General features: G+C 45.0%; 1 protein-coding gene across 1 annotated transcript in view; it reads left to right on the top strand.

The window, feature by feature from the left end:
• DLGAP3 (DLG associated protein 3) overlaps nt 1–25,684 on the top strand; it is a 461,591-nt gene that overhangs the window by 299,842 nt on the left and 136,065 nt on the right. The window contains exons 6-7 of the mRNA XM_040421907.1: nt 9,481–9,818; nt 11,798–11,883. Of these exons, the coding sequence (XP_040277841.1) occupies nt 9,481–9,818; nt 11,798–11,883 (424 nt within the window). The remainder of the gene's footprint in view (nt 1–9,480; nt 9,819–11,797; nt 11,884–25,684) is intronic.

Here is a 25,684-nt window from a genome sequence, read left to right as displayed (position 1 = left end):
ATATAAACTAATGCTATACTCATTATATACATATTTTGATCAAAACCATTTGTGCCCATCCATCACGGCAAGCTGACCTATTTTGAATTGGACCCTACTCTGTTTGATACCTCTTCTTGTGCCAACTGGCCTGAAATGAATTCACGGGGAAAGCATGCTCCACATAGACTATACCTAGCCCTTTGGATACCTTGTGCCATCAAGCTTCCAATTAATTCAGGGAGAGCAGACTACATCTATATACTGCACTAATTAAAATCAGCCTGCGGGAAAGATGGGTTTGTTAGGGGAGCGCGACCAGTGGAGACAAGCACACCTATATATAGTTACTGCAGAAACCAAAAAAACAAACAAAGCCAGCACATGCTAAATGATCACAAAACATATAATATAATTCTGTACTCACTATATAAATGAATGTGAAGTCCTTAGCAAATACATTTTGATCAAAATTATTTGTGCCCATCCACCATGGCAAGGTGACCTCTCTTAGACAGGAATCTATGCTAAATGATACCTTTTCTGGTGCCAACCTGCCTCCAGTAAATTCAGGGCAAGCAGTTTCTACATGCAGTATATACCTGACCCACTCTGTATGCTACCTTTCCTGGTACCAGCAGGCCTGCAATGAATACAGGGGGAGCAGGCTCCAAGGGAGCAGGCTCCAAATCTCTATCATACTAATTAAAATCAGCCTGTGGAAAACATGGGTTAGTAAGGAGTGAACAGCTCTACCTGTAAATATATATTGCAAAGACAAAAGTTAGTCAGCACATCCTAAGATGCAGGTGCACATCGCCATGGCTGAAGATACTAAATCAAATACCATCCAACAGCACTCTGCTTACACAAAATACATGATCACAAAATATATACACTAATACTATACTCACTACATAAAGAAATGTGAGATACTTATCAAATATATTTTGATCAGAATCATTTGTGCTAATCCATCATGGCAAGGTGACCTCTTTTGGATGGCTGACATAAAGATAAATGGCTTGGACCGCTAAACCTGCCCCCTTCCTTTCTTCCCACACTTCCTTCTTGGAAAGTGGCAATGATGACATAAAAATTCTATTTGTGACAAAATTTTGTTGCAGTGGCATTCAAAAATTTGCAAACACTGGTTCTGCAACTTTTTAAGTAAAAGAATGGCATAAGGAGATAATAAATCTCCCCCTATAAAACCAACAAACCAAGTATTTCTGCAGTAATCAATATTAATGTTTTTGTATATTTATAGCTAACCCTCCAGTTAATTTTTTTAAATATACACTGCTCAAAAAAATAAAGGGAACACTTAAACAACACAATGTAACTCCAAGTCAATCACACTTCTGTGAAATCAAACTGTCCACTTAAGAAGCAACACTGAGTGACAATCAATTTCACATGCTGTTGTGCAAATGGGATAGACAACAGGTGGAAATTATAGGCAATTAGCAAGACACCCCCAATAAAGAAGTGGTTCTGCAGGTGGTGACCACATACCACTTCTCAGTTCCTATGCTTCCTGGCTGATGTTTTGGTCACTTTTGAATGCTGGCGGTGCTTTCACTCTAGTGGTAGCATGAGACAGAGTCTACAACCCACACAAGTGGCTCAGGTAGTGCAGCTTATCCAGGATGGCACATCAATGCGAGCTGTGGCAAGAAGGTTTGCTGTGTCTGTCAGCGTAGTGTCCAGAGCATGGAGGCGCTACCAGGAGACAGGCCAGTACATCAGGAGACGTGGAGGAGGCTGTAGGAGGGCAACAACCCAGCAGCAGGACCGCTACCTCCGCCTTTGTGCAAGGAGGAACAGGAGGAGCACTGCCAGAGCCCTGCAAAATGACCTCCAGCAGGCCACAAATGTGCATGTGTCTGCTCAAACGGTCAGAAACAGACTCCATGAGGGTGATATGAGGGCCCGCCGTGCAGGACATTTGGCATTTGCCAGAGAACACCAAGATTGGCAAATTCGCTACTGGCACCCTGTGCTCTTCACAGATAAAAGCAGGTTCACACTGAGCACATGTGACAGACGTGACAGAGTCTTGAGACGCCATGGAGAACGTTCTGCTGCCTGCAACATCCTCCAGCATGACCGGTTTGGCATTGGGTCAGTAATGGTGTGGGGTGGCGTTTCTTTGGAGGGCCGCACAGCCCTCCATGTGCTCGCCAGAGGTAGCCTGACTGCCATTAGGTACCGAGATGAGATGCTCAGACCCCTTGTGAGACCATATGCTGGTGCGGTTGGCCCTGGGTTCCTCCTAATGCAAGACAATGCTAGACCTCATGTGGCTGGAGTGTGTCAGCAGTTCCTGCAATACGAAGGCATTGATGCTATGGACTGGCCCGCCCGTTCCCCAGACCTGAATCCAATTGAGCACATCTGGAACATCATGTCTCGCTCTATCCACCAACGTCACGTTGCACCACAGACTGTCCAGGAGTTGGCAGATGCTTTAGTCCAGGTCTGGGAGGAGATCCCTCAGGAGACCGTCCGCCACCTCATCAGGAGCATGCACAGGCATTGTAGGGAGGTCATACAGGCACGTGGAGGCCACACACACTACTGTGCCTCATTTTGACTTCTTTTAAGGACATTACATCAAAGTTGGATCAGCCTGTAGTGTGTGTTTCCACTTTAATTTTGAGTGTGACTCCAAATCCAGACCTCCATGGGTTGAAAAATTTGATTTCCATTTTTTTATTTTTGTGTGATTTTGTTGTCAGCACATTCAACTATGTAAAGAACAAAGTATTTCAGAAGAATATTTAATTAATTCAGATCTAGGATGTGTTTTTTTTGTGTTCCCTTTATTTTTTTGAGCAGTGTATGACTCAGGGTGGGCTAAGAAAAAAGAAGCATGTTTCACATTTACCTGCTTAGCAGTTCCTGCTGGTCTCCACTTCCTGGTCTTGATTTGACTTTTTTTTAACCATCTTTGAGCCATATATAAAAAAAAAAACTATGGACAACCTCTTTAAGATTACATTTACAAATATGCTTATCAGCCAGAAATCTGCCATACAGGTATACTTCATAAAAAGGGTGTCACTACCAGAGCTTTGGGACGTTCTCACAGCTCTGTTTCTCCACCCCTGTGATGATGTCACTACTAGAGCTGGGAGGAGTTCTCACTACTCTGTTTACTTTTGGTTTCTTTCACCACAGCTGTTCTTCATGTGTTTGATTTCCCTCTCTTTATATAACCCCTCCTCCTATGATAGGATGTGGATTATAGTTCTCACTTCAGTTGTAGCTCTTGCTTTAGTTTCTTCACTTGTAGCTATCAGTTCACTGGACCTGTATTCTGCTGCAGCTAGCACTCCGGATATTGCCAGCCTGTCCTTGGATCCGTCTTCTCTGTGGCTGCAACACCTTCAGCTAAGTCTGCAGACATTGTTGTGTTCCTGTTTGTTTTCTGACTGGATCTGAGGTGGCCACGGTTCCCTCCATATACTGAGTAGGGCACTGGTGGCCGTGCCCCTTCCACTATTGTAGGGGTTACAGTGGTCATTAGTCTTAGGCACGTGGGCATGCCTCGTTCCGCCATTGGGATCCAGGCATGTGCTTTAGCAGAATAGGGAGAGCGTTGAGGGTCGGACAGGGGTCACCCTTTATCCTCCCTAGTTCTGGGTCCAGTCAGTTGCTCTGTACTGTGTATTACTATTGTTGCTCACATACAGCCGTGACATTATAATCCACCAAAACCGTCCTTTTTTGACATGGATCCGCTTTCTGACCTGGTTGACCTCATGCAGGGTCTTTCTTTGGAAGTAGCGGATCTCCGTCAATCTATGACCCAGCTTCAAGCATTGGGCCCTGCTCCGGCTCATGGAGTCTGTTGCGAGCCAAAGGTCTCACTTCCGGAGACGTTCTCCGGGGGCAGTGAGAATTTTGTTCGTTTCAGAGAGGCATGCAAACTCCATTTTTGCTTGTGTTCTCACTCTTCTGGTAATCAGGAGCAGAGGGTGAGGATTGTCATTTCCCTGCTCAGGGGTAATGCTCAGACTTGGGCTTTTTCGCTGCCATCAGGGGATCCCTCCCTTCGATCCGTGGAGGGATTTTTTGTGGCCCTGGGGCAGATTTATGATGACCCGGATCGTGTTGCTCTGGCCGAATCTAACCTACGTGTTTTATGCCAGAACAAACGGTCTGCGGAGCTTTATTGTTCTGAATTTCGGAGATGGGCAGCTGATTCGGGTTGGAATGATGCTGCACTCCGGAGTCAGTTCTGTCATGGTCTCTCGGAGAGATTAAAAGATGCGTTTGCTTTCCATGAGAGACCAACGTCCTTAGAGTCTGCCATGTCATTGGCGGTACGCCTTGACAGGCGTCTAAGAGAAAGAAACGAGACCTCTCTGTCCAACCATTGTCAGTCTAGGGGCAGTGGTGCGGACTCATTCAGTGTGCAGGGGCCTCATCCTGTCTCGCTCCCCTCTGAGGAGGAGCCCATGCAGCTAGCTCGACTTGCCCCTGATAAAAGAGGATTTAGTCCTCAGAGTATGGTCTGTTTTTGTTGTGGGGGCATAGGTCATTTGGCAAATGTTTGTCCGTCTAGGAGATTCTTGAACCGTACTAAGAGCGATAATAAGAGAAAAATCTCAAAAGGTAAATCATCAGGTTCTGCTTCATCTGCTACTTTGGGCAAAGTTGATGTAGGATTTGATGCTTTTCCTCTGACCTGCAGTTCCCGTTTTCTCCTGTCTGCCAGGGTGGCGCTAGAGAACAAAGTCATTTCTTGTGAGATTTTTGTCGATAGTGGAGCGGCCGTCAATCTTATTGACACTCAATTTGTAGCCATGCATGGTTTTCAGGTTTGCACATTAGATAAAGATATACCTGTTTTTGCTATTGACTCTGCTGCACTCTCACAGAGATCTCTGAAGGGCATTGTTCACAATATCCGGCTAGCTGTAGGTGACACTCATGTGGAGGACGTATCTTGTTTTGTCCTTAACGGATTGCCGTCTCCTCTAGTTTTGGAGTTACCCTGGCTCACTAGACATAACCCCACTATTGATTGGCAAGGAAGGCAAATAAATGAGTGGAGTGATTTTTGTAGAGAGAATTGTCTCACAGCGACTTTTGCAGAGGTGTCTACTAAAACGGTGCCATCATTTCTCTCTGATTTCTCGGACGTGTTTTCCGAGAGCGGTGTTCAGGAGCTACCTCCTCACCGGGAGTTTGACTGTCCCATTAACCTCATTCCCGGCGCCAAGCTGCCAAAAGCACACCTCTACAATCTCTCACAACCGGAAAGAATCGCTATGCGAACTTACATCTCCGAGAGTCTCGAAAAGGGGCATATTCGTCCCTCAAAGTCACCTGTGGCCGCGGGTTTTTTTTTTGTTAAAAAGAAAGATGGCTCTCTGAGACCTTGCCTAGATTTTAGGGAGCTGAACCGTATCACGATTCGCGATCCCTATCCCCTTCCTCTGATCCCGGACCTCTTCAATCAAATTGTTGGGGCCAAGGTGTTTTCCAAATTGGATTTGAGAGGCGCGTACAACCTGGTCAGGGTCAGAGAGGGGGATGAATGGAAAACGGCCTTTAATACCCCTGACGGGCATTTCGAGAATCTCGTTATGCCTTTCGGCCTGATGAATGCTCCGGCCGTCTTTCAGCATTTTGTTAATAGTATTTTCTATCATTTAATGGGGAAATTTGTATTGGTGTATCTTGATGATATTTTGATTTTTTCCCCTGATGTTCAGACCCATCAGGATCATCTTTTTCAGGTTCTGCAGATTCTGCGGGAAAATAAATTGTACGCCAAGCTGGAGAAATGTCTTTTTATGGTATCGGAGATTCAATTTCTGGGTTTTCTCCTCTCTGCTTCTGGTTTTCGCATGGATCCCGAGAAGGTCCGTGCTGTACTTGAGTGGGAGCTTCCTGAGAATCAGAAGGCATTGATGCGCTTTCTGGGTTTTGCGAACTATTACAGAAAGTTCATTTTGAATTATTCCTCTGTTGTCAAATCCCTCACTGACATGACAAAAAAGGGGGCGGATTTTTCCTCTTGGTCGGAGGAGGCGCTTACAGCCTTTTCTAAGATTAAAGACAATTTTGCGTCTGCTCCCGTCTTGGTGCATCCCGATGTTTCCTTACCTTTTATTGTTGAGGTGGATGCTTCCGAGGTGGGTGTGGGTGCGGTTTTGTCCCAGGGCCCTTCCCCTGCCAAGTGGCGACCCTGTGCCTTTTTCTCTAAAAAACTCTCCCCGGCAGAGAGAAACTATGATGTGGGAGATAGGGAGTTGTTGGCCATCAAGTTGGCTTTCGAGGAATGGCGCCATTGGTTGGAGGGGGCCAGGCACCCTATCACCGTTTTTACCGACCATAAGAATCTGGCATACTTGGAGTCGGCCAGGCGTATGAATCCGAGACAGGCCAGATGGTCTCTGTTCTTCTCCAGATTCAATTTTGTTGTTACATTCCGACCTGGGATAAAAAATGTGAAGGCTGATGCTCTCTCTCGCTGTTTTCCGGGAGTAGGAAACTCCGAGGACCCGGGTCCCATTTTGGCGGAGGGGGTAGTTGTTTCTGCTCTATATTCCGATTTGGAGGCCGAGGTCCAGGCTGCCCAGACTGAGACACCTGCCCGTTGTCCTTCTGGGAAGTTGTTCGTGCCTCCTGAGCTACGTCACAAACTCTTTAAGGAGCATCATGATACGGTTCTTGCTGGTCACCCCGGGAGTAGAGCCACGGTAGATCTCATTGCTCGGAGATTTTGGTGGCCGGCTCTTCGTAAGTCGGTGGAGGGTTTTGTGGCTGCTTGTGAGACGTGCGCTCGCGCTAAGGTCCCTCGTTCACGGCCTTCAGGTTCCCTTCTCCCGTTACCCATTCCTTCCCGTCCTTGGACACACCTGTCCATGGACTTTATCACGGATCTTCCTCGTTCCTCGGGGAAGTCGGTGATCCTGGTGGTGGTGGACCGTTTTAGCAAGATGCTAAAACGTTGGCGCAAGCTTTTGTCGACCATATTGTTAAATTGCACGGCATTCCCTCTGATATTGTTTCCGATAGAGGCACGCAGTTTGTGTCCAGGTTCTGGAAGGCTTTCTGTTCTCGCCTGGGGGTTCGGCTGTCCTTCTCTTCTGCTTTTCATCCGCAGTCGAATGGTCAGACTGAGCGCCTCAATCAGAATCTGGAGACATATTTGCGCTGTTTTGTGGCAGAGAACCAGGAGGATTGGTGTTAATTTCTCTCTCTTGCTGAGTTTGCTCTGAACAACCGTCGTCAGGAATCTTCTGATAAGTCACCATTCTTTGGTGCATATGGGTTCCATCCGCAGTTTGGGACATTCTCGGGAGGGGCTCTTTCTGGTTTACCTGAGGAGGAGAGATTTTCCTCGTCTTTGTCTACCATTTGGCAAAAGATTCAGAGTAATCTTAAAAAGATGAGTGAGAAGTATAAGCGTGTGGCTGATAAGAGACGTGTGCCTGGTCCGGACCTGAATGTGGGTGATCTGGTGTGGTTGTCTACTAGAAACATTAAGTTGAAGGTTCCCTCCTGGAAATTGGGTCCCAAGTTTATTGGGCCTTATAAAATCTTGTCAGTCATCAATCCTGTTGCCTTCCGTCTTGATCTTCCACGGGTTTGGAAGATACATAATGTATTTCACAGATCTCTCTTAAAACCATATGTCCAGCCCACGGTACCCTCCTCTTTGCCTCCTCCTCCGATTTTGGTTGATGGCAATCTGGAGTTTGAGGTTTCCAGAATTGTGGACTCTCGCATTGTCCGCGGTTCTCTTCAGTACCTCGTTCATTGGAAGGGTTATGGTCCTGAGGAGAGGATGTGGGTTCCGGTGTCGGACGTTAAAGCCACTCGCCTCATCAGGGCATTTCATAGGGCTCATCCTGAGAAGGTGGGTCCTGGGTGTCCGGAGTCCACCCGTAGAGGGGGGGGTACTGTCACTACCAGAGCTTTGGGACGTTCTTACAGCTCTGTTTCTCCACCCCTGTGATGATGTCACTACTAGAGCTGGGAGGAGTTCTCACTACTCTGTTTACTTTTGGTTTCTTTCACCACAGCTGTTCTTCATGTGTTTGATTTCCCTCTCTTTATATCACCCCTCCTCCTATGATAGGATGTGGATTATAGTTCTCACTTCAGTTGTAGCTCTTGCTTTAGTTTCTTCACTTGTAGCTATCAGTTCACTGGAACTGTGTTCTGCTGCAGCTAGCACTCCGGATATTGCCAGCCTGTCCTTGGATCCGTCTTCTCTGTGGCTGCAACACCTTCAGCTAAGTCTGCAGACATTGTTGTGTTCCTGTTTGTTTTCTGACTGGATCTGAGGTGGCCACGGTTCCCTCCATATACTGAGTAGGGCACTGGTGGCCGTGCCCCTTCCACTATTGTAGGGGTTACAGTGGTCATTAGTCTTAGGCACGTGGGCATGCCTCGTTCCGCCATTGGGATCCAGGCATGTGCTTTAGCAGAATAGGGAGAGCGTTGAGGGTCAGACAGGGGTCACCCTTTATCCTCCCTAGTTCTGGGTCCAGTCAGTTGCTCTGTACTGTGTATTACTAATGTTGCTCACATACAGCCGTGACAAAGGGTTGTTCTAGCTGGACAAAGCCATTTCAGAATGCAGCCGCTCATTGGTTGGTGCTGCTGATTAAACCATCAAGACTTTCCATGCTGTATTCAATGACAACCTAGGTGCTGAGTCCTATGTGGCAGGAACTATTTATAGAGGGGTATCCCAACTGTTGAAACATACTCTATGATGATGAGAATCTCTAAAACTCTTCACAAACCAAATATGCTTCCTCTATGGTTTTCACATTCCTTATGATACATTACCCCATTGGAGTTACTTATTAGGTAACACCAAGTAGTGTTTCCAGTGGATATGGAAACTGAAAAGGCAGAACAAATGTTCTGTGAAGCTTTTCAGAGACTTCAGCCTGGTACCTAAAAAAACTTTTTTTTTTTTTTGCAAATCAGCAGTATGGCACAGATGGTTTCTGATGTTTGTCAACTGTGTCTGTAATGGTAGGTATAATTTTATATACATGTTGGAGAGATTTATAAAAACTGGTGCCAAGAAAACTGACTTAGTTGCTCATAGCAACTAATCATATACATATTTTCTTAACCAATATGCATACGTACATGAATGGCTTATCAGTTATTATTTTTAATAGAATTGACAGCCTAATCAGTTTCCTTGACAGTGGTTTATGCAGATCAGCAGGACCCTAACTAAGGGGTGCAGAGATTGAGGCCACACTCAGGAGCCTGAGGTTGGACCAATAGGTTCCTCTGTCCTTATTAGACAACTGACATATAACAACTCCAGGGCCTGTTCTAGATTTTGCATAAGGATAGAGGAGCTTCAAGTTACCCCTATACTTTATAAATGCAAAAAAAAACAATAAACTGAAATATTCACTTGTATATTATCTTGTATATTATTAAATTACAGCTGTTACTCAGTGAAAAATGATTTGTTAATGTGCCCTTCTTTTGTTACAGCTTTCAGTTACCGGAAAGCCCCACCACCTATCCCTCCAAGGCTTCTCTCCAAGCCTCTCATCTCGGTGACCGCCCAGAGTAGCACAGAATCTACCCATGAAACCTTTCTGCACAATGAGCCTACCCGATTGCCTTGGTCCAAAGATGTCAAGGTCCACTGCAATTCTAGTGAGAGTCTGGAGGGAACCAAGTCCAGAGGTCTTTCCTTGGATCTGGCAACAGTCCAGCACAGAGCTTCACCCAAACCTTCCACTGTGATCAGCAAAGCCCTACCATCAAGGGAAGAGCTAAAAGGTGGCACACGTCAAAGAAAATGGCGCCCATCTATTGGTGTACAGGTAAGTCTCCAGGCTTGCTTCAAAACTTACTTTTTTATTATCAGTCTTAGAAAAAATGGAGTTTGCCATTACTATTTATTATGTAAAACCCTTAACAATGCAGGCACGGTTCAGGAACCATTGGGGCTGTCTTTGATTGGCAAGTATATTCATACAGTATAAAAATCGAATTAAGTTTGAGGTTCGAAATTAATTCCTTTTAATGAATGCCATCAGTGAAAGTCTCAATTGGTTCAACAGCTGAGTTGTCAGCCTTAGGCCTCTTGCACACGAACGTTTTTTTTTTCTGTTTCCGTTACGTTTTTTTGCGTTCCGTATACGGACCATATACGGAACCATTCATTTCAATGGATCCGCAAAAAAAACGGAAGGTACTCCGTATGCCTTCCGCTTCTGTTTTTCCGTTCCATTCAAAGATAGAACATGTCCTATTATTGTCCGCATAACGGACAAGGATAGTACTGTTCTATCAGGGGCCAGCTGTTCCGTTCCGCAAAAAAACTAACTCACACGGACGTCATCTGTATTTTTTGCTGATCCGTTTTTTGCGGACTTCAAAATACTGAAAAAGCAATACGGTCATGTGCAAGAGGCCTTAGGGTCCATGTAGAACGTTGCGGAACGAATCCGGACCCATTCATTCTCTATGGGGCCGGAAGAGATGCGGACAGCACACAGTGTGCTGTCCGCATCCGCATTACCGGAGCGCTGCCCCGATCTTTGGATCCGCGGCTCCCGAAAAAAATAGAACATGTTCTATTCTTGTCCGCAATTGCGGACAAGAATAGGCAGTTCTATGGGGGTGCCGGCCGGGTGTATTGCGGATCCGCAATACACTACGGACGTGTGAATGGACCCTTATCCATATACACCTACCGGCCTGTGTAAGACATGTACAGGTCAAGACATATTGAGATTTCAACATCCTGGATAACTACACTAATCACCAGCTTTCAGCACACATATAATGCGGACATTACTTAAAATAAATCTGCACATACCATAATATACGACATGCAATATACTACCAAAAAAATGACTTCCCTACATCCATATACCTGTTTTGCTAATGTACCTTGACATGGTGAAACTGCCTCCACGTGGATATCTGTATGCACAAGGTAAACCATATACAGTATATATAAAAAATCTGTACACACATTGCCTTATAGGAGAAGAGGTGATTATTTATTTGCAACTTGGCTAATTGCTTTATAAGATTATATTAATTCAGAAATCTTTAGTTGACATTTAAAGGTTAACACTTCATGCTTTGGATCACAAATTGCCATGAAACAAGTATTCTAATTCTACTACTTCCTACTGCTGACTTTTAGTATTGAATACATTTATTTCAATGAAACATTTTCTGCACTTCTAATTAGTACTCTTATTTTTGGATGAACTGACTGCATAAACAAGTCTTCTTTTGCATAAAGCCAAGCTATAAGATGCAATTGGACTTACCTCTAACTTTTAAACTTGTAATCACACCCGATAAAGCTATCCTGTGGAAGCAATCATTAAGGTGTGACATTAATATATGCATTTCAACAAAGACTTCCTCCTAGCCATCGGCAAAGCTACAGCTTAGTGATAGTTGCCCTTAAAATACTTAAGACATTTTTTTTAGATCTAGATTTTATTTGGACATTTCTCTGTTGTCCTACAGATACTTCTGCACCATGACCTGAATTCTCATGAATTCATCACTACAGAAATAGCAACAACTTTCCTTCAGGACTCTTTTAATCTACCATCTTCCATTCTGGCTACTGATGAATATTACTTGCTGGGTGATTTCTTCCCAGTTCCTCTGCGTGCTAGACCATGCCTTTTCTTATTTTTACTTTGAGAATTTGTCTTGAATGTTAATGTCCTTGAAATTAAATTAAGGTATTGATGTTAGAAATAGAAAGCATATGCAGTCAGCACAAAATTATTTATTGATTTATTACTTTTTTTATCTTTTACTGCAGGTAGAGACAATCTCTGACTCAGACACTGAAGGAAAGAGCAGGAGAGAAGTTCACTCCATTGGGGTTCAAGTAGAAGATGACAGAAGGTGCCGTTATCCATAAACATATTGATTATGTAATGGATGTGTTGACAGACATAACTATACTGAAAACACAGCTGAGATTACATTAGACATACTTTTTAGTTGTAGTTAAATAGTGGCAGAGGTGGAATGGGAATTTAACGTGGCCCTGGAAATAAAATGAAACTGTCCCCATGTAGTAGGTGGGTCCAAACTGACACAAGGTAGCCCAACTCAAATAGGCAGGGCCAGCAAACCCATAAAGGGACAGTATATTGTACTACACTTTGGTATATGGTTCTGCAGCACATTACAGTATATTGCCCTAGCAGAAATTCTCAGGATGGTGCCAGATCATTATGTACCCGGCCGGTGGCTGGGCTTGGGTGGCCCAATGTGCATCGGCCAGTCTGCCCCTGAATGATGGTAATGCATTTAATGTGAAAGTCTCAAATTTCAACCTAGATTACTGTAAAGATCTTCTGAACTATTAGTAATTAGATAATATTATATTTTCTTCTTACTCCAGTGGCTAATGCATTTAATGTATCACAAGGTCAAGGTCTCATCAGAAATTAAGTGCATCCTCCAGCAGTCCAGCTTGTAGCTGGAGTAGATTTCAGTCATCAGTTTCTGGGGTAAATGATGATAAATGTGGCTGGGCTGATGGCTCTGCCTACACTACGTCACCACCCCTTTTCAGAAACTGGTGAGAGTTGCTGTCAGTTACAACTAAATTTAGTCACAATGGCTTATACAAAGTCGCACAACTATGTTTCGTGATTTTTTTTAATCCAAAACCAAGGTTTAGGGTGATGATATATCTCCTCCTATGTGCCCACAGATTTATATGGATTCTGTATTAAATATCTGTATAACATATTTGCATATTACGGCCATGAGCATGCACAGTTATCTACACAACATCCTGCCATCTGTCCCCATTTACATAATCACACCAGTCACTGCCTTCTTGTCACTCATACATGTACAGTGCTGGAGCGCCCGCTCGCACCAGCAGTGGGTGTCATGGCCAGCAGAGACCTGCCGCTAATTACCGTGACCAGCAATAATGCCGGTCGCGGTAATTAAAGCCAAAAACAAGCTTGTGCTTCCGGGAATTATACTGACATCCCCTGCGGCCAATGGGGATGCCAGTAATTGGTTTGAATGCCCTGGGTCTCACTAAAGAGACCCAGGGTTTTCAAACTGCAATTCTTATTTTTGCCACCAGATGGCAGGCAAACATAAAAAATTTGCAATAGACAGTAATAGTCATTTTAAAAATACATGATTGTTCAAAATTAAAAATTTTAAAATAGATTTTTAGGCTCATATATGAGATTCAAAATCATTACAAAAAATTAAAAAAACTGTTAACAAATATATAAAAAAATATATATATATAAAAGTTTAAATCACCTCCCTTTCCGTATAATAAAAAAATAAATACCTAAATAACAAAAAATATAAACATCATGGGTATCATCACGACCAAAAACGCCCATACTATTAAAATATAAAAATATTTTTTCCAATACGGCGAATGGCATTAAAGAAAAAAGGGTAAAATGGCCAATTTGCCATTTTATCATTGCTTCTCTTACACAAAAAAAACTGTGATAAAAAAAAGTCACACACACTCCAAAATGGTATCGATAAAAACTACAGATTGTCCCACTAAAAATGAGCCCCGACACAGCTCAGTAGATATAACTATAAAAAAGTTATTGGGGTCAGAATATGGTGATGTAAAAAATAATGATTTTTTTTAAATGTTTACATTTATTTTTACACTATTTAAACATAAAAACCTATACATATGGGGTATCGTTGTAATCATACCGACCCAGAGAATGAAGGACATGGGTCAGTTTTTCCACAAATGAAAAGCTATGAGAGCAAAACCTGTAAAATGGTGGAGGATTTTTTTTATCGCTTCCCATTACATTGTATGCCATAATTAATGGTGGCATTAGAAAGTACAACTTGTCCTGTAAAAATAAGCCCTCATACAGCTATGTGAACGGAAATATAAAAAAGTTATGGAAGATAGGGAAGAAAAAGGAAAACACAAAAAATGAAAAAACCTCCGAAGGGTTTAAAGAGGTTGTCCAAGTTATATTTTTTTTGTTCGTTGTATGTTTCTAACTAAGCAAATGGAAGAGATTTTCAATTTACTTACTTCATCTACAGTAGTGGCCAAAAGTTTTGAGAATGACACAAATATTAGTTTTCACAAAGGTTGCTGCTAAACTGCTTTTAGATCTTTGTTTCAGTTGTTTCTGTGATGTAGTGAAATATAATTACACGCACTTCATACGTTTCAAAGGCTTTTATCGACAATTACATGACATTTATGCAAAGAGTCAGTATTTGCAGTGTTGGCCCTTCTTTTTCAGGACCTCTGCAATTCGACTGGGCATGCTCTCAATCAACTTCTGGGCCAATTCCTGACTGATAGCAACCCATTCTTTCATAATCACTTCTTGGAGTTTGTCAGAATTAGTGGGTTTTTGTTTGTCCACCCGCCTCTTGAGGATTGACCACAAGTTGCTGTTGGAGGGTGTTTTGGTACCATTCTTTATTCATGGCTGTGTTTTTGGGCAAAATTGTGAGTGAGCCCACTTCCTTGGATAAGAAGCAACCCCACACATGAATGGTCTCAGGATGCTTTACTGTTGGCATGACACAGGACTGATGGTAGCGCTCACCTTTTCTTCTCCGGACAAGCCTTTTTCCAGATGCCCCAAACAATCGGAAAGAGGCTTCATTGAAGAATATGACTTTGCCCCAGTCTTTAGCAGTCCATTCACCATACTTTCTGCAGAAGATCAATCTGTCCCTGATGTTTTTTTTGGAGAGAAGTGGCTTCTTTGCTGCCCTTCTTGACACCAGGCCATCTTCCAAAAGTCTTCGCCTCACTGTGCGTGCAGATGCGCTCACACCTGCCTGCTGCCATTCCTTAACAAGCTCTGCACTGGTGGCACTCCGATCCCGCAGCTGAATCCTCTTTAGGAGACGATCCTGGCGCTTGCTGGACTTTCTTGGACGCCCTGAAGCCTTCTTAACAAGAATTGAACCTCTTTCCTTGAAGTTCTTGATGATCCTATAAATTGTTGATTGAGGTGCAATCTTAGTAGCCACAATATCCTTGCCTGTGAAGCCATTTTTATGCAACGCAATGATGGCTGCATGCGTTTCTTTGCAGGTCACCATGGTTAACAATGGAAGAACAATGATTTCAAGCATCACCCTCCTTTTAACATGTCAAGTCTGCCATTTTAACCCAATCAGCCTGACATAATGATCTCCAGCCTTGTGCTCGTCAACATTCTCACCTGAGTTAACAAGATGATTACTGAAATGATCTCAGCAGGTCCTTTAATGACAGCAATGAAATGCAGTGGAAAGGTTTTTTTGGGATTAAGTTAATTTTCATGGCAAAGAAGGACTATGCAATTCATCTGATCACTCTTCATAACATTCTGGAGTATATGCAAATTACTATTATAAAAACTTAAGCAGCAACTTTTCCAATTTCCAATATTTATGTAATTCTCCAAACTTTTGGCCACGACTGTACAGTGGTCCTGTTCTCCTGGACTAGTTAGCTGAACATCACATGACCAGTGATGTCAGCTTCTTTCCCTGCTCTGATGACGTACTGTTCACACGACTGAGAAGAGGCTGTGCTGGTTGGAATGACTAGCCATGCACCTTGCGCTTCCCGATCTGCTGGCTGAGCTGTCTGCCCTGTGTCTCCCCTCCAACTGGGTTCTTCAGCAAAGTTTAACCCTTCTACCATCAGCAGCACAGACACAGGGTGGAGGCTCTACCGCAAGTACTAAGCAGCTGCAGGGTTTACTCTTCTCCAGGTACTGAGGAGTTAAATGCTGTGCACAGGATCTTCTCTCTTTCCTCACCCTGCAAACACATAGCTGACAAAGACTGGAGGAGTTCTCTCCTCTGTACTCTTCTGCTGGCTGTGAGGAAGTGTCTGCTGATCATTGCACAAGAACAGGCAGGGGGGAGATCCTGTGTATATCACCAATATCATTGAACTGTACAGCTGGGACTTATAGTCCTACACATACAGCATGAGTATCCCAGCAGTCAGACTGCAGAGCAGGGGGAGGGGAAAGGCAGTCTTTGTTGACACCCACAAATATTCATGAGGAAAACCTGAGAAATTGTTGTTACAAGCCCCTACAGGTCTGCAACTGCATGTAAACAAAGGGGCCAGAACAGCACTAGGGAAATTAGGAAATATATATTTTTTTGCCTACAACTTGCTTATCTTATGTATATATTGCTGACTATAAGATTTACAGTTCTTTATGTTTTTTTTACTAAACTCGGACAACCCCTATATTGCATCATCAAACCTGTTGAAGTTATCCTGTAGAAGCATTCAGCTTTACTACAACTGAAATGTGACATTAATATATGCATTTCAACAAAGTCTACCTCCTAATCATAGCCAAAACTACTGCTAAGTGGTAGTCACCCTCTAAATGTGTAAGAAAAGTATATGTCTAGATTTTATTTGGTCATGCTTTTTATGAAGTCTCCCCACCCTCCACTGTACATCTCCATTTTCTTCTGGAGTATTTTTTATTCTTCTCTCAACTAAATTTCATTACTGAGCCTGTTGTGTGTCACTGTGCTCTGTTTTCTATTTCTGCTACTGAATTGCACGCCTCTCAGTGCAGGAGAGGGTTTGATGATAACTATGGTTATTTGGAGGTATTAACATTGTCATTTCTTGACATGTGGAGGGAAATTGCACCAATGGCTCTAACAGAAATAAAAAAAATTGGAGTACAAGTAGCTGTAAAGTGTTGCTTTTGGTGAGATTTCCTATGTGGATTTAATAAATATGCATTAATAACTAATAGGAGATTAGGAATTATACACTTATACTGATTAGATAATTTAAAAGAGTTTTCTGGTTTGCCTCAAGATCCTTTAACCCTTTCTACCCTGGTCAGTTTTCACCTTCCTGCCCAGGCCATTTTTGGAAAATACAACATGTGTCACTTTATGTGGCAATAACTCTAAAATTCTTTTACTTATCCAGGCCATTCTGAGATTGTTTTTTCGTCACATATTATACTTCATGACAGTGGTAACATTGAGTCCATAAAATTCACTTTTATTTTAAAAAAAATACTAAATTTACCAAAAATTTAGAAAAATTTGCTATTTTCAATTTCTCTACTTTTATAATAGATAGTAATAACTCCAAAAATAGTCAATACTTTACATTCCCCATATGTATACTTCATGTTTGGATCATTTTGTGAATGCCATTTTATTTTTGGGGACGTTAGAAGGCTTAGAAGTTTCGAAGCAAATCTTGAAATTTTATTGAATTACAGCAATTATAAACATCATATAAATAAATGAATAAGTATGTAGCAGCAATGCAGTCAGCGCTGCGAAAAAGCAGCTCCCCAACAGGTACACAAGGTTAATGGATCCCCCCTGGGAGTAACCTATATGTCCATCAGCACACGACCGTATGGCTTTTTCAGTGTTTTGCGGTCCGTTTTTTACGGATCCGTTGTTCCATTTTTTGTTTCCGTTGTGTTTCCGTTTCCTTTCCGTTTTTCCGTTCCGTTTTTCCGTATGGCATATACAGTATACAGTAATTACATAGAAAAAATTGGGCTGGGCATAACATTTTCAATAGATGGTTCCGCAAAAACGGAACAGATACGGAAGACATACGGATGCATTTCCGTATGTGTTCCATTTTTTTTGCGGACCCATTGACTTGAATGGAGCCAAGCACCGTGATTTGCGGACAAGAATAGGACATTTTCTATGTTTTCACGGTACGGAAATACTGAAACGGAATGCACACGGAGACACTTCAGTTTTTTTTTGCTGAACCATTGAAATGAATGGGTCAGTATATGTACCGCATACTGAACTAAAAAAACGGACAGTATACTGAACACAAAATACTGTCGTGTGCATGAGCCCTAATGCATAGAAGGACATGAAGGACTCCCACAAAAAGGAAATACACTCCAACTGATAATAAAGGTAAAACCGCCACAAATAATTAAACCCAATATGCAAGAAGAGTAATAACAAGGAGAACCACTTGCAAATATTCTAACCTAAGTAAAGTCTAATGGCAGCGAATACCTGGTATATAATGTAAGTGGGGAGATCGAGCCCAGACGTGTGCTACATACAGGGTGTAACAAACCAGAGGGATCTGTTTACATGGTGAAAACAGGTCAGGAGGGCCCAAAATGAAATAAAAAAGCGTAGGGAAGATGTACATGAGCTAAGCACCTACATGAGCATATCTGTTAAAATCATCTCGAAAAACCCCTTTAAGGCCTCATGCACACGACCGTATTTTTTTGCGGTCCGCAAAACGGGGTTCCGTTTATCCGTGATCCGTGACTGTTTTTTCGTCCGTGGGTCTTCCTTGATTTTTGGAGGATCCACGGACATGAAAAAAAAGTCGTTTTGGTGTCCGCCTGGTCATGCGGAGCCAAACGGATCCGTCCTGAATTACAATTCAAGTCAATGGGGACGGATCCGTTTGACGTTGACACAATATGGTGCAATTTCAAACGGATCCGTCCGGACCTGTCATTTACCAGTAGGAGGAGCTCCTGGCCGGACCTGTCACTTACCAGTAGGAGGAGCTCCCGACCGGACGCAGATATCGCAGCTCGCAGGTAAGTATAATGGTTCTACAAATTGCTAAGTAACCATGGCAACCGGGACTGCAGTAGCGTCCTGGTTGCCATGGTTACCGATCGGAGCCCCAGCGATTAAACTGGGACTCCGATCGGTACACTCCGCTGCCACCAATGATAGGGGGGAGATTTTAATTAGGAGGGGGAGGGAGGGGAGAAGGCCCACTGGCCACCAACGAGTTAACTACAGGGGAGGGAGGGGGGCCCACTGGCCACCAACGAGTTAACTACATGACCGGTTCCTGCACACGTGACTCCTCAGGCTGTTGATTGGCTGCAGTCATCTTATGACCCAGAACAGGCCCCCCATCACTTCCAGTCCAGTGGGAATCACTGGGAGCCACAACACTGATAAGTTGGGCATCTGGAAGGCTGAGTAAGGGCTGTTTCACACGAGCGGATACCGTGCGTGTCATCTGCAGAGTGAAAGACAGCCAAACCGCGCTCTGGACAGCAGAGGCACGGAGCATTAACATGATTGATAATGCTCTGTGCCTCTCTGTGACCTTTTTACTACAAAATCACGGTGAGATAAAGTTGTCACTGTGGTTTTGTAGTAAAAAGATCACAGAGAGGGCTCATTCACACGTGTGCTGCCCATTGCTGTATTGCGGACCGCATTTTCGGATCCGCAATACATGGGCACCGTTCCGTGTGCATTCCGCATCACGGATGCGGACCCATTCACTTCAATGGGTCCGCAAATCCAGAGATGCGGAACGGAAGCACGGAACGGAAAATTACAGAGTGCTTTCTGGGGTTCCGTTCCGTGCCTCCGCACTGCAAAAAGATAGAACTTGCTATATCTTTTTGCGGAACAGACGGATCGCGGACCCATTCAAGTGAATGGGTTTGCGATCCCCATGCGGCTGCCCCACGGAGGCATGTTAATGCTCCGTGTCTCTGCTGTCCAGATCACGGCTTGGCTGTCTTTCACGCTGCGGATGACACGGACGGCATCCGCTTATGTGAAACAACCCTAAAGTATTTTTCTATTAGGCCAGACAACTCTTTCAAAGGGGTTACACATTTTAGATTTATAAATAAATAAGAAATCCTCATGTGTTAGTCAAACTGAAGATTTGAGGGGTACTATCTGTCCTTGGGGAGAGTGTGCCTTAATTGGAGTGAGGAGATTTATAGGCCATACATACTGCTCTGGATTTCTGGGAAGAAAGGGATGCAAGTCTCCTCAAGCCGGATTAAGGCGCTTTCCCCAAGCAGAGATAGTACCCCCAAAATGCTGACTTAGGCCTGTCACCCAGTTAAGCACTCATGAGGGGCAATCACCCCGAAACACTTATCTTCAGATGAGGTGCTGGCTTATTTATTATCCAAATCATGTCTCAAGTAGGGATGAGCGAACCCGAACTGTATTTTCGTAAAAGTCCGGGTTCGGGTTCGGTGTTCGGCGCTTTCTTGGCGCTTTTTGAAAGGCTGCAAAGCAGCCAATCAACAAGCGTCATACTACTTGGCCCAAGAGGCCATCACAGCCATGCCTACTATTGGCATGGCTGTGATTGGCCAGTGCACCATGTGACCCAGCCACTATTTAAGCTGGAGTCACGTAGCGCCGCACGTCACTCTGCTATGATCAGTATAAGGAGAGGTTGCAGCTGCGACGTTAGGGCGAGATTAGGCAGATTAACTCCTCCAAAAGACTTCATTCTGTGATCGATCTGCAGCTGTGGATCATTGAAGTGCTATTATTGACTTGCTCACTTTTTTGAGGCTGCCCAGAGCGTTTTTAGATCACTTTTTTTCTGGGGTGATCGGCGGCCATTTTGTGACTTGTGGTGCGCCAGCACGAGCTATCACCAAGTGTATTTAACCATCGATAGTGTGGTTATTTTGTGCTATATCCTACATCAGCTGCAGGCTGAGCCTGTGTCACCGAAGTGCATTTAACCATCAACAGTCTGGTTATTTTTTGGCCATATACTACATCAGCTGCAGGCTGAGCCTGTGTCACCCAAGTGCATTTAACCATCAACAGTCTGATTATTTTTTAGCCATATACTACATCAGCTGCAGGCTGAGCCTGTGTCACCCAAGTGTATTTAACCATCGATAGTGTGGTTATTTTGTGCTATATCCTACATCAGCTGCAGGCTGAGCCTGTGTCACCCAAGTGCATTTACCATCAACAGTCTGATTATTTTTTGGCCATATACTACATCTGGTGCAGGCTGAGCCTGTGTCACCCAAGTGCATTTAACCATCAACAGTCTGATTATTTTTTGCCCATATACTACATCTGGTGCAGGCTGAGCCTGTGTCACCCAAGTGCATTTAACCATCAACAGTGTGGTTATTTTTTGGCCATATATTACATCAGGGGCAAGTTGAGCCTGTCACCCAGCGCCTAAAAAATAGACCTGACATTTCTATTCAACCAAATCTGTACTGTTTTAGCTGGTCAAGTTATTTGTATTGACCGTAAAAGCACACTTTTTTTTCTGGGTTGAAAAAGCATTCCCAAATTTGCCATTCTCAAAATAACTAGTTTCTGGTATTTGAGGCCTACTTTAAATCTATCCCAAAAAGAAAATCTTACATTGAAGGTATTGATAGTGTCATTCAGAAAAACCTAAGACACACGCTAGCGTGCTGATAGAAGTGTGATTCTGTGATTAGACCTATACCTGTCACACAGCGCAAAAAAAACCAGGTCTCACATCTCTATTCAACCAAATCTGCACTGTTTTAGCTGGTCAAGTTATTTGTAGTGACCGTAAAAGCAGACTTTTTGTTCTGGGTTGAAAAAGCATTCCCAAATTTGCCATTCTCAAAATAACTAGTTTCTGGTATTTGAGGCCTACTTTAAATCTATCCCAAAAAGAAAATCTTACATTGAAGGTATTGATAGTGTCATTCAGAAAAACCTAAGACACACACTAGCGTGCTGATAGAAGTGTGATTCTGTGATTAAACCTATACCTGTCACACAGCGCAAAAAAAAACAGGTCTCCCATCTCTATTCAACCAAATCTGCACTGTTTTAGCTGGTCAAGTTATTTGTAGTGACCGTAAAAGCAGACTTTTTGTTCTGGGTTAAAAAAGCATTCCCAAATTTGCCATTCTCAAAATAACTAGTTTCTGGTATTTGAGGCCTACTTGAAATCTATCACAAAAAGAAAATCTTACATTGAAGGTATTGATAGTGTCATTCAGAAAAACCTAAGACACACGCTAGCGTGCTGATAGAAGTGTGATTCTGTGATTAAACCTATACCTGTCACACAGCGCAAAAAAAAACAGGTCTCACATCTCTATTCAACCAAATCTGCACTGTTTTAGCTGGTCAAGTTATTTGTAGTGACCGTAAAAGCACACTTTTTTTTCTGGGTTGAAAAAGCATTCCCAAATTTGCCATTCTCAAAATTGTGGTGAACGGGAACAATGAGGAAAACATCTAATAAGGGACGCGGACGCGGACGTGGACATGGTCGTGGTGGTGTTAGTGGACCCTCTGGTGCTGGGAGAGGACGTGGCCGTTCTGCCGCAGCCACACGTCCTAGTGAACCAACTACCTCAGGTCCCAGTAGCCAGCAGAATTTACAGCAATATTTGGTGGGGCCCAATGCCGTTCTAAGGATGGTAAGGCCTGAGCAGGTACAGGCATTAGTCAATTGGGTGGCCGACAGTGGATCCAGCACGTTCACATTATCTCCCACCTAGTCTTCTGCAGAAAGCGCACAGATGGCGCATGAAAACCAAGCCCATCGGTCTGTCACATCACCCCCATGCATATCAGGGAAACTGTCTGAGCCTCAAGTTATGCAGCAGTCTCTTATGCTGTTTGAAGACTCTGCTGCCAGGTTTTCCCAAGGGCATCCACCTAGCCCTTCCCCAGGGGTGGAAGAGATAGAATGCACTAACGCACAACCACTTATTTTTCCTGATGATGAGGACATGGGATTACCACCTCAGCACGTCTCTGATGATGACGAAACACAGGTGCCAACTGCTGCGTCTTTCTGCAGTGTGCAGACTGAACAGGAGGTCAGGGATCAAGACTGGGTGGAAGATGATGCATGGGACGATGAGGTCCTAGACCCCACATGGAATGAAGGTCGTGCCACTGACTTTCACAGTTCGGAGGAAGAGGCAGTGGTGAGACCGAGCCAACAGCGTAGCAAAAGAGGGAGCAGTGGGCAAAATCAGAACACCCGCCGCCAAGAGACTCCGCCTGCTACTCACCGCCGCCATCTGGGACCGAGCACCCCAAAGGCAGCTTCAAGGAGTTCCCTGGCATGGCACTTCTTCAAACAATGTGCTGAAGACAAGACCCGAGTGGTTTGCACGCTGTGCCATCAGAGCCTGAAGCGAGGCATTAACGTTCTGAACCTTAGCACAACCTGCATGACCAGGCACCTGCATGCAAAGCATGAACTGCAGTGGAGTAAACACCTTAAAAACAAGGAAGTCACTCAGGCTCCCCCTGCTACCTCTTCTGCTGCTGCCGCCTCGGCCTCTTCTGCTGCTGCCGCCGCCTCGGCCTCTTCTGCTGCTGCTGCCGCTGCCTCGGCCTCTTCTTCCGCCTCTGGAGGAACGTTGGCACCTGCCGCCCAGCAAACATGGGATGTACCACCAACACCACCACCTGCGTCACCAAGCATCTCAACCATGTCACACGGCAGCGTTCAGCTCTCCATCTCACAAACATTTGAGAGAAAGCGTAAATTCCCACCTAGCCACCCTCGATCCCTGGCCCTGAATGCCAGCATTTCTAAACTACTGGCCTATGAAATGCTGTCATTTAGGCTGGTGGACACACACAGCTTCAAACAGCTCATGTCACTTGCTGTCCCACAGTATGTTGTTCCCAGCCGCCACTACTTCTCCAAGAGAGCCGTGCCTTCCCTGCACAAACAAGTGTCCGATAAAATCAAGTGTGCACTGCGCAACGCCATCTGTGGCAAGGTCCACCTAACCACAGATACGTGGACCAGTAAGCACGGCCAGGGACGCTATATCTCCCTAACTGCACACTGGGTAAATGTAGTGGCGGCTGGGCCCCAGGCGGAGAGCTGTTTGGCGCACGTCCTTCCGCCGCCAAGGATCGCAGGGCAACATTCTTTGCCTCCTGTCTCCTCCTCCTCCTACTCAGCTTCCTCCTCCTCTTCTTCCACCTGCTCATCCAGTCAGCCACACACCTTCACCACCAACTTCAGCACAGCACGGGGTAAACGTCAGCAGGCCGTTCTGAAACTCATATGTTTGGGGGACAGGCCCCACACCGCACAGGAGTTGTGGCGGGGTATAGAACAACAAACCGACGAGTGGTTGCTGCCGGTGAGCCTCAATCCCGGCCTGGTGGTGTGCGATAATGGGCGAAATCTCGTTGCAGCTCTGGGACTAGCCGGTTTGACGCACATCCCTTGCCTGGCGCATGTGCTGAATTTGGTGGTGCAGAAGTTCATTCGCAACTACCCCGACATGTCAGAGCTGCTGCATAAAGTGCGGGCCGTCTGTTCGCGCTTCCGGTGTTCACACCCTGCCGCTGCTCGCCTGTCTGCGCTACAGCGTAACTTCGGCCTTCCCGCTCACCGCCTCATATGCGACGTGCCCACCAGGTGGAACTCCACCTTGCATATGCTGGACAGACTGTGCGAGCAGCAGCAGGCCATAGTGGAGTTTCAGCTGCAGCACGCACGGGTCAGTCGCACTGTGGATCAGACCCACTTCACCACCAATGACTGGGCCTCCATGCGAGACCTGTGTGCCCTGTTGCGTTGTTTCGAGTACTCCACCAACATGGCCAGTGGCGATGACGCCGTTATCAGCGTTACAATACCACTTCTATGTCTCCTTGAGAAAACACTTAGGGCGATGATGGAAGAGGAGGTGGCCCAGGAGGAAGAGGAGGAAGAGGGGTCATTTTTAGCACTTTCAGGCCAGTCTCTTCGAAGTGACTCAGAGGGAGGTTTTTTGCAACACCAGAGGCCAGGTACAAATGTGGCCAGACAGGGCCCACTACTGGAGGACGAGGAGGACGAGGATGAGGAGGAGGTGGAGGAGGATGAGGATGAAGCATGTTCACAGCGGGGTGGCACCCAAAGCAGCTCGGGCCCATCACTGGTGCGTGGCTGGGGGGAAACACAGGACGATGACGATACGCCTCCCACAGAGGACAGCTTGTCCTTACCTCTGGGCAGCCTGGCACACATGAGCGACTACATGCTGCAGTGCCTGCGCAACGACAGCAGAGTTGCCCACATTTTAACGTGTGCGGACTACTGGGTTGCCACCCTGCTGGATCCCCGGTACAAAGACAATGTGCCCACCTTACTTCCTACACTGGAGCGTGATAGGAAGATGCGCGAGTACAAGCGCACGTTGGTAGACACGCTACTGAGAGCATTCCCAAATGTCACAGGGGAACCAGTGGAAGCCCAAGGCGAAGGCAGAGGAGGAGCAAGAGGTCGCCAACGCAGCTGTGTCACGCCCAGCTCCTCTGAGGGCAGGGTTAGCATGGCAGAGATGTGGAAAAGTTTTGTCAACACGCCACAGCTAAGTGCACCACCACCTGATACAGAGCGTGTTAGCAGGAGGCAACATTTCACTAACATGGTGGAACAGTACTTGTGCACACCCCTCCACGTACTGACTGATGGTTCGGCCCCATTCAACTTCTGGGTCTCCAAATTGTCCACGTGGCCAGAGATAGCCTTTTATGCCTTGGAGGTGCTGGCCTGCCCGGCGGCCAGCGTTTTGTCTGAACGTGTATTCAGCACGGCAGGGGGCGTCATTACAGACAAACGCAGCCGCCTGTCTACAGCCAATGTGGACAAGCTGACGTTCATAAAAATGAACCAGGCATGGATCCCACAGGACCTGTCCATCCCTTGTGCAGATTAGATATTAACTACGTCCCCTTAACAATATATTATTCTACTCCAGGGCACTTCCTCATTCAATACTATTTTTAATTTCATTTTACCATTATATTGCGGGGCAACCCAAAGTTGAATGAACCTCTCCTCTGTCTGGGTGCCGGGGCCTAAATGTGTGACAGTGGCCTGTTCCAGTGGTGGGTGACGTGAAGCCTGATTCTCTGCTATGACATGAAGACAGATTCTGCGCTGACA

This window comes from Bufo bufo, chromosome 3 (assembly GCF_905171765.1).
Source record: "Bufo bufo chromosome 3, aBufBuf1.1, whole genome shotgun sequence".
Lineage (NCBI taxonomy): Eukaryota > Metazoa > Chordata > Amphibia > Anura > Bufonidae > Bufo > Bufo bufo.
The sequence above is the reverse complement of the archived record's forward strand: the minus strand, read 5'-3'. Positions and strand labels throughout refer to the sequence as shown.